The 10,533-nt window shown below is 39.5% G+C and overlaps 1 protein-coding gene across 4 annotated transcripts in view; it reads right to left on the reverse strand.

Moving 5' to 3' along the window:
- Window positions 1-10,533, reverse strand: part of JPH1 (junctophilin 1) — an 82,137-nt gene that overhangs the window by 71,069 nt on the left and 535 nt on the right. For all 4 annotated transcript variants that reach the window (XM_064389516.1, XM_064389507.1, XM_064389493.1 and 1 more), the window contains exon 2: window positions 3,476-4,232. In XM_064389516.1, the coding sequence (XP_064245586.1) occupies window positions 3,476-4,232 (757 nt within the window). The remainder of the gene's footprint in view (window positions 1-3,475; window positions 4,233-10,533) is intronic.

The following is a 10,533-nucleotide window of genomic DNA, read 5'->3' on the forward strand; positions in this document are numbered from 1 at the left end:
ATGAAATGTAAGGAAAGTATCAACAAGGAAATATTTTTCTCTTTTGATTTCTTTCTCCCTTTTAGGTCATACACGATCTTCTGGTTCATATTTCTTATCCTTACTGTATTTTTATCATGTCCCTCTGTGTCCTTGCAAAGTTTGTTTTTCCTCAGAGAGTTGACACTTAAAGGAAAAGACCTTTTAACGGGGGAATTAGCTAGAAAATATTTGAAAGGAAAAAAAAGAAAAAGGCCTGGCTCTACATGCTCAATTCTGAATGCATAAAATTGACTTTTCTGAAAGAATAAGGAATATAAAGGGTTGTTAGTAAACAAACATCATTCCTTCTGCTTCCAGTGCTCCATGTTTACTTACACGACTGATGTATTTTAAAAACACCCAGTGACACTGAGTATTATAAGGTAAGTTCATGTTCAAACTCTGAAAATGAATTCCAGAAACAATACAGTATACTTTTGAAATTTCTCAAATTCTCTGATTTTTGTATTTATGCCAAAACATCTTTCCTTAAATACAGCTGGCAAAACTAATACACAATCAAATCTATTAATTTGCACTGTAATTTTAAAAGAATTTTTATTAACTGCTAATTTCTAATCAGTTTTGAATACACATATGTGTAGTAGAAGCTAGTAATTATTTTCCTGATACAGCAGCTTTTTATACATCACACAATGTTGTAATCTGCTGTCTTTTGAGAAACGCTGCTCAAATTTTCAAAGCACCTCAGTACAAATACATCAAAAACCCAAAAGCTAAATCAGAAGAGACAATGTAAATTCAAGTTCAGAGAAGCACTACTTATCCCAACTTTTATATTTTCCTGTGTGTACAAAACTGCCACTTTAGACAAAGGAAGATTACGCAGATTACTGAAGATGACTTTTAGAAATAAAAAGACAGTGGGAATATAAAGCAAAACAGTGGTTGGTCTCATTGAAGACCGTGTGGACATCTGTCACAGGTCAAACTACCAGCCAAGCCTGTCATGGCCAGCAGGGAGCTATGAAGAGAAGTATGGTCTGTTTCCATTTGGCTGAACAAATATTCTGAGAATAAACAATGCAGGAAGAATAGCAAACAACTCCAAGCTGCGTTGAAAAGGAAGGTATTTGGATGAGAGTAAGGATTTCTAGCTCTTTGGTTTGCTGGTTTTTGGGGTGAATAAAGGTCTATCTAGTGAGTTCTTCAACTAATGGAATGGAAATCTCCATCAAGCACACAGTGCTGGTGACATCTGTCCAGTCTGAAACAGAGAAGGCCACTGTGCAGTGAGGTTATGCCATATGGGCAGAACCACCTTTGTATTTATTACACTTACTAGAGAAATTACAGAAGGCATTTCTAGACTTTTTTGTGCAGTAGTAATTGTTGGGAAACAGACAAGACCACCATCCTCATATTGATCTAGGAAGACATTGCAAGAATGCTACGGTCCAAAGAATTATTGTATTATTAATATATCAGTTTGGTAAAAACTTGGTAAAGACAGTTTGGTAAGACAGTTCTATAGCTCACCAGTGTCCATGGCCTTGCTCCTACTGGTAGACACTCAAAACAACTCTGAAAATTTGTGAGATAGGAAAGGTCTTGCCATTCTTATTAGGGGAGTCCAACATGCCCTCAGAAGTGAAGTTAATATTATCTTCATGCCTGATGTTGCCCAGCTTGGTGTCAGGTCTCTTGGCCTTTGAATCAGTGCCAGTACAGTTGGTGCAGTGGCTACTAAAAAGAGAGAACACCTGAATCTGCAATCTTGCTGTCTATCCTGCTGTCATGGGAGTGTTTCAGAGAGATTTTTAGCTGAGAAACCAAAGGGAGAGACTGCCCCATGCTACAGCTGCACTACAACTGAGTCCTTCTATTGCACTTTGAAAAATGTATTTTCAAGAAATCAACATTGTTTGGATGAATTGTTCCAAAAGAAGAAATTTGAACTCTGTCCTTCACCTAAAAATCAAAGGGAAGGAAAAGCAAACAAAACACTTCAGAGACACTTCTTGAAGAGGAAGTGCATACACTGTGCCTTAGAATGTAATGGTCTGAGACAACAGCTTTTTAATAGCTTTATACAGACTCAAAGGGGTGACATCCCCTTTCCATACATCCCACCTAATTTTTTTTTTAAAACTAGGGCTTATTATGTACTGACAGAACATGAATGGGATCCAATACTTTCTTGAAGTTAGGTATTACTGATCTGCCTTACTAATATAGTATGCTGTCATATAATGCCTTACATATATTTATAGAAGTAACCAAGTATATGCTACCCTTTAGTTACTTACATGACCAGTTCTCAGAAAAGTCCTTTAATGGTATGCTACGTTCTTCATCTTAGTGTCTCAACTACTTCTTGCTATGAGCATTTTATATATTCAAACTCTCCCACTTAAGCAGTTTTTTGTATTTTCTGTATTTCTTATGACAGTCAGGAAAAGGGTAGTCACTAGGGACACACTAGTGACCACACTAAATTAGGAGTCAGTTGTTCAGCTCAAAGAGTAATGTGACATCCTCTTTCTAAAATAGCATGAAGATTTTCTTTCATGCACATTCTGGACTCTTTTTTTTATTCAAAGCATATTTCAAGAAAAGCCTGCCTGAGGAAACAAACTAAAGCCATCAATAGAGAAACCGCTACAGAAACTTACTGGAAGGCAATAAAAATGAAATAACTTTTTAAAGGGCTCTCAAATGTAACAGTAAAATAAATTAAAATTGTCTGTACTTATTTAATTTGTAACAATTTCATTTCAAGAAACTTTGCTTGGTTGTTGGTTAGCAGTTGAAAGTGAAAATGACACTTTCCTCCACTACCAATAGCAATACACTTCTCCCATCTCAAACATTTGGCAGAGGCACAGGGAGAAGCCAACCGCCACTATTTCATGTGGTGGTCGTATGATGAGATGAGGAGAAGCATGCTCCAAAATGGAAGAGTCCTCATAAAGAATACTTTTGGCAGATACTGCCCTGGCAACCAAATCAACAGCCTCTAAGCACAACATCCTCGACCATTATTCTTAGGCTGTTCCTATCACAGTTTCGCAGAAAAACAGATGGATCTGAAGATGCCTATTGTCAAATGGGCAACTTCCGTGAGTTTCAGATGCTACCAAAAGAATCGGCAATACAATAAGCATAACTGGAGCACGGTTATGGAAAATATTAAAACTTTACTTCATATCCCCCAAATAATTCACTACATTCCTCACCAGTTTTATTTTCCGAACAGGTTTAAAGTCATAATGCAGCAGCTCTTGAGAGAAAGCAGAAATATATCAAGAATGGAAATTTACTTTTACAGTACATTACATAACAAAAACAAACTCTGTACTCAAACGAGTTGAAGTTCTAAGTTCCATATGTATTATGCTACTAAAGTCAACAGAGCTACACACATGAAAACTGAGAGGTGAGCAAGTGTTCACTACCACAAAGGTTTACAACCCTCCATTTGATAACTTACCTTGAGGTTGCAATTTCCACTTTGGTTCTTGCCATGGCAGCTGCTCGCTGTGCACCCTCTATTGCTCTATCCACCTTTTCTCTAGTTTTTGTGTTTCGTATTGGTATAAGTTGCTTTCTTATTCCACGGACCAAAATGTTATTTTTGTATTTTCCCTCTTCTTTGGTGCCATCTGGAAACATGGTACATCCATATCCATGCCTCCTGTTATTCAGCCACTCTCCTTCATATTTCATACCATTTGAACGCTCACTGATACCAAAACCGCTGCGCTTGTCGTTCTTCCATTCACCCATGTAGGCTTCTGTAGTGGTAGCATCAACATGGTCTTCCAGAGGGCTATAATCACAGTCACCATCTCCAAAACTAATCGTAGAGTTGGCATCACTAGAACTAATCCTGCTCATAGCAGCATCACTCCTTACAGAGCTCCGTTTGCTAGATATCGATGACCTAGACTCCGATTTTCTAAGTTTTATACTACCAAGAAGGGATCCTCTTCTGAATAAGCCTCCTTTTTTCTTAATGCCCATGGCTTCTGGATCGCTGTGAAAATTGAGCACAAATCCTCCTCTTGTTCCAGCAGGACTGTCTGAAGTGACGTCATGCAGAACAGTGCCATTGCTCTGCTCACTTCGAAGTGACGCCAGAGATGTTCGGAGAGGTGAACGGATCACAGTGGCCATGCCATAGGGTACACTTTGACGTACACCATATCCATGTCTCATCCCTCCTGTCCACTGCCCCTGGTAGGTACCTTTTAAAGTAATAAGAAGTTAAATTTAGGAAGCTGTAGAAGACCTAGCCCTCTCCATCCAATATGCTACAGGCAACACTACATTTTCAGCTCTGATTTTAGTAAGAAGAGATGCCCATGACACAGACAGATAAACTACTTTTGTTACTTGTTTTTCTTATAAATTCTTTGAAGCAAATCCTTCACTTTCACAGCTGATTTATTTTGGTAACTAAGAGACAGTAATTGTAATCATAAGCATTTTTTAATGGATCTGTTCAGGGGAAAAAATTGAGAGAAAATTCTAAAGCAGGACACCCTCAACAATTATTAAGGTGGACTGATAGGAAGGTGGCCAGCAGAAACAGACACATTATATGTAGTCAGCTGAGAAGGGAGAGAGCAGGACACTTACAGCTCTTATGCCCAGCTGCCCACAGAAAGAGCAAGTAGAAGTATCCATTCTGTTATTGTGGGTTTAAGGTGACTACAGACTTCTCCTTGTCAGGAATTATTTGACAGATTGGCTGCAGATGGGCTTTTGGATCCACTGTCATAAACCTCCATTGTAAAATTAAATCTCTTAAAATTTTTGTGCGGATTTGAATAAATGAACAAAACCTTAGGACCCCTTCTTCTTCATGAACTCTTCATACCAACACTTTCTGGAATCCCGAGCACATAAATATGCACTGCATTCTGCCGTATGTTCTGACAGAGGAATCAAAAGCACTAATTCTTTAGCCCTTTTTTTGCCTTTCATTTGTTCTGCAGTATGTGAGAAAGGCAAGGCAGTAACATAATACTGCACAACATTCTAGCAAACATTCAATTGCAGCTACTCTTGTAAATAGTTTTAAATGTGAGGGAATATCGTATACGGTATGAAAAGTCATGGATGGCCATGCAAAGCTGCATTGGAGCCAAACCCCACCTTTATCAGATTACAACAGCGATTTTTCTTGTATTCTCGAAAGGCATTTTCATTTTGACACTTGCCAGTGTCTGCTCTCTGAAGGCCATTTGTACCAGAGGCTCCAAAGGACGGCTGCATGGATACCACAACCAGCAAGTACAAGATAACTTATTTTGTGATGTAATTTCACTCTCATTCTCATTAAACTATTTTAAGCTCCTCAAAATGAGTCGCCCACCCACCTAGTGCTGAGTATTTAGTTTTTGGGTTTTTTTTAAAAGATACTTTGAATATTTTTACAGAGGGATGAATAAGCAATCTCTAATTTTTAAGTTTTGATCTACTTCAATTGGAGCACCTATTAACTATTCAGAGAACTAAATATCAAATGTCAAATTCAGTGATTGACAAAATTTTTGTGAAAATATTTGTAAAGCACCAGCAGTTAAAGATGTAGATCCGAGATTCATTTGCTTTGAGATTCAGTCTCTTCCATATATACATACTGGTTTGGTTGTGTACACGTCCACCATCTATCAAGTCCTGCCTTACCCTTTACCTCTTCTGCTAACTTGTATTTCAGTGTTAACACACAATTAAATTTGCTAAGTCCATTTTTGCTATTATATAATACTAGATAGGTTCCAAAACGTAACTATTTTGTGTTGGTAGAAAATTCTACCAAGTGGAAGGTTTTTAACAGATGGCTGCTGACACAAACAAATAACTTTCTTAGTTTCTTTCTCATTCTCTGTATCCTGGATACCTACTACTGCACTGGTTGTAAGGGTGCTGAATCTAGGAACACGATTATTTTAAAAAACTCAGCATATGGGGAAGAACAAATAGAAACATGAGCACAAAGCACTGGTATGACATGTTCTGTAAATACTGCAAATATACAGCCACAATCTAATCTTTGTTGTTTTGTTAAACAGAAAATTCCTGGAAATACATTCATATTCTATGAGCACAAATTACTTCATTTTGTCCCTAATTATTTCTGGGATCTGTAATGATATGCTGGAACTAAGAATCTGGCTACATACACTTACTGCTACATATTATAATCCCTTTATTGTTCTGCATTAGTTAATTTAATTTTGAAATAATAAATCTAAGCCTAATTTTGATTATACCACAATATTACATTAGAGCAGCATCTCATAATTATGGCTATCATGCTGCTCACAACATCAGACTTGAAGCACAGTCAACTATTTCAGTACAGAATTTTAAAGAAGTATAAAAGGTCAGCCTCTTTTTCTTACTAATATTTTAATTAATGAACATATGTTTAATGGAAAGCTCAAAAATACTTAATTTAGGACTTATATTTTTCACTACTCTAGAAAGAAGGGAAGTGTTTGCTGCTGCCCTTAAGGGCATTAAAACAAGAACAATTAATGTGCTGCTATCCACTAGTCCAATTTTCTTTTCAATCTGGGTAATAAAATCAATGCCAGCTTCTTCTAAAAAGAAAATAGCAAAAAAGAAAATGGAAGATTCAAATTCATTTTGTCTTTAAAAAGTAAGAGACATTTAGGCCGAGTTTTATGCAGTGTAGCAGGTAACTCATATAATTTATATCATTACAGATCTGTCAGTGGAAAAGTTTCTGATACTAATGCTAAAAAGCCAACTCATTTTCCTTGGTTTTTCAACTCACATTTTAAAGCAAAATTATTTTAATGACATATGGAGAGCTGTGTCCAGAATGTAGATACAAGAACCAATAATGTGACTGACTATATCAGACTTTAACTGCATCACCTTATTAAAAAAAATTTAGAAAACTTTAAATAAGCAAGACGTGTCAATATTGCAATATAACTAAATACAAAAATGTATGATATAACACATGATGATAAAGCTTTTCCCATATATGAAGATGAAAATATATGCAGTATTTACCTATCTCTCTGTATAGAGATAAACAGGAACTTTATATATCAACACACCACATTCTGTTTCACCTTATATGACAGCAGTTGACTATTCAAAGCAGTTCCTCTAAAGGTCAATTATTAAAATTTTTATTAACACTGCAATTACCAACATAATTTAAAACTGTATTTGACCATAAAATAGTAACACTGTTTAGCACTAATTTTTCAAAAGCTAGGCTTGCTATCCTTTGTAAATGAAGAAACTGTCAGCCACATCTGCTGACCATCCATCCGGTGTTTAATTGGTTCTCTTGAAAAGGTGTTCATATTTTGAGCCTGAGAACTGTAAGAAAGTGCATTTTTTTTTCCTTTTCTTTTTGTTGGCAAGTTGCTCTAAGATATAATTTCATAATCTGTTTCCTTAGTTACAGCGTGCCATCCCTTCTAAAACACCCTTGGTGCATCTTACAGCTGTAAATGTCATTGCCCACTTGCAGCTAAAATTTAAAACTACACTGTGAAAAAAACTGAGACATTAACTACTCCACTTGCTCTTACCCTTTACTTTGATATTCTGTAGTTCAAAAAAGTTGTTGCTTCATTAAGACTTTTGCATGCTTTTCTCACTCAAATGCTAAATAAGCGTAGATCTAGAAAGAAGACCTCTCAGAAATCAATGAGCATATGTGACCTTTGCTTCAGGGTGCTTTTTCCCCTGATCTCCCTTTGTGGAATGACAACATGCAATTGGTTTTTGCTGTTGTTGGAATGACCATAAAGAACCAATTTAGATACACTGAAGTTTCAAATTAAGCCACAGTCACTCCTCCGGTAGGTTTGGCATCTTCACACAGATTAACAAAAACCTAGGGAGTTTAAAGGAGACACAAAAATCCAAATTGCTGCAGGGGACTGATAGATGGGCCACCTGAAAGCCCACAGTAATCACAGGCAATGAATTAAGTATCATGGTTTATAATTCACAGGGTTTTCCTCAGAGATTTGACTGAGTGACAATTTCAAGCATCTAAACACAGCATGACATGTATTACTCATGTCATGAAAAGTGTTGTGTGCAAAAACTGAGGAACACTGTCAATGCTTATTTTCCTTTTCGCTCCTTCAAAGTTATCTCATAATATTACCAATACATTTTAAAGCAATGTGCTGGGAGTGTGCTAAAAAAGCCAAACAAAAAGCTAGCAGCGAAGAGATCTGCATTACAGCGAGTTTGAATATACACTGGCAGTTGGCATAGTGTAATGAGTTATTTCTTTACACTGGTATTCTCTGGTATTCATGAAGAGAGAGCTCTCCTGCAACTGTTTTAAATTATGTTAAAGATACATGTGTAAGTCTGGTTTCTTTATAAACCCATTTCAGATGTTGTTCTGGTGTGCAAATACATCTATTGTTCCCAGAGCATGAAAACAAAAGCACATCTGCAAACATCTATGACGTACTGCTCTGCTTCATTCATGAGTACTTTCATTAAAATCAATGGGACTTCACACGCTCTGTTCATATGAGCTGCAACATGCAAAAGACTGGAGTCATGACAACAGATTTCAGCTAACAGTGTGAACTGGATCCTTCATACGTTGTTCCAAGTCTGAATATTGAGAGAATTTACCTCCAATAACCAGTACTATATTAGGATTTTTTAAAAAGACACAAGAAGCCTACAGAAAAAAAGGATAAAACCAACTTTATTTTGAGAAAATATTTTCTAGAAGATTTACTGGAATGGCAATTTACTTTTCCAGAAGGGAAGGGAGGGAAAAAAAAGGCACTGTTTGTATTTAGCCAAAACAAATATAATAAAAATTGAAAAGTGCATTGTGCAGTGAAAGAGAAATTGAAATTCTGATCTCTTCCATACTTGGATTTTGGTGGGGTTTTTTTTTTGTTTGGTTTTGTTTTTTTGTTGTTGTTTTAGGTTTTTTTTTTATTAATCCACAAACATAATTGCCTTTGAATATCAGAACTTTCTACACCAGGAAACAATTTCTGGTGAGCTACAAACATCTCTAAACAAGGGGCTAGCAAGGTGCAAAACCCACCGCACATTTCATTGTCTGAAGGAACTGAATCTTACCAACTTGCTATATTTTCTATTTTGGAAAAGAAAAAATAGGAGCCCAACCACAAATATCTCACCTTCTGCTTAATACAAAAATACCCATTGTCCTGAAAGTTCGACCAGAGATGATGTGACAAAATTCCTTGAAGAAACCAGCAAAAGCATCAGCAGAGAGCTGATACATGGGTTAGTCCTTTAGTCACATCATGTGAACAGTACCTCTGATTTTGGTAAATTCTACTACTTGCCTGTTAACTGAATACATTTCTGAATGCTGAAGCAAACAGCATTTTGGTAAAAGAATCCCAGCAACTCTCTAGTCCTGAATCTGAGACCCGTTTTTCCTCCTATTACAACAGACCAAACCCGCTCCCTTTTCCTAGCTGAAGAGCAACTCTGCAGAAGTTGCAGGTGGCACTTCCAGCGAGGCCGATGACATTACACCAACGAAGGCTGAATTAAAGAGTATCAGACTTATTTATCATATAGAGCATTTATCACAGAGCATGAAGTGACAGCGGTACAAGAACTGTAAGCCAGCACTAAGTAAGCTCCAGCCCTCGTTAACCTCACTGAACCCTGACTTGGCCGCTCCCCACTTCAGCAGAGGGCGGATGGCCGCGGCCGCTCCGCACGCCCGCCGCGGGCTCAGCCCGGGGACACTGCCTTTGCCGTGCGGAGGGGTGTGAGAGGCAGGCTGTGCGACTGCACTGCCCACCTGCTGCTTTGAGCAGGATGCTTGAAACCATCCCGTATTTCGGTAAAAACAGGAGTTGTTATATGAGGGTGGACCCAAGTTTCATTGATTTTACGCAAGCTGCGTCCCCACTCCATTAGCTCCAGCCTCCTGTTTACAAGCCGAGCGCACCGAGCGCACAAAGCCCGCACATCAGCGCGACACAAGGGCTCCATTGTAACAAGTTCCTGCCGTTCCCGCACGAACGCGGTGCGGTGCCGGAGCTCGCCCGCCTCGCTCGCTGCCCGAGCCGGGCGCGGCCACCCGGCCATCGCTACCTCGGGCAGAGAGCCTGTGAGCCACCCCGGCAGGGAGAAAGGAAAGCCGTCTGCAGGCGGCCGTAATGCGGATTTCTACCAGCTGGCCGGGAGAAAGCGCTGAGCCCGGACAGCTCAGCGCGCCCGGAGCGCAGCCGGGGCCAGGCGGCTCCTCACGGAGCGGGGCGGGGCGGGCGCCAGGCACCTGTGGCGCTCCCCGGCCGCCAGCGGGGCCTCGGGGGCGCCTAGTGAACGGCGCCGGGAAAGGCGCACGGCCCCGGGCAGGGACAGCAGAAGCGACCCCGGTGTGAGGGCGGCGATGAGGTCGCGGGGCTGGAAGGAGGGGCCCTTCCCGCGGCGCGCCCACGCAGGCGCGCGCCCCCCCACCCCCACCCCCATCCCCGCCCGCCCCCCGGCGCCGCCGCGCGCGGGGCGCCCCCC

The sequence above is a fragment of the Passer domesticus genome, chromosome 1, assembly GCF_036417665.1.
Source record: "Passer domesticus isolate bPasDom1 chromosome 1, bPasDom1.hap1, whole genome shotgun sequence".
NCBI classification, from domain to species: domain Eukaryota; kingdom Metazoa; phylum Chordata; class Aves; order Passeriformes; family Passeridae; genus Passer; species Passer domesticus.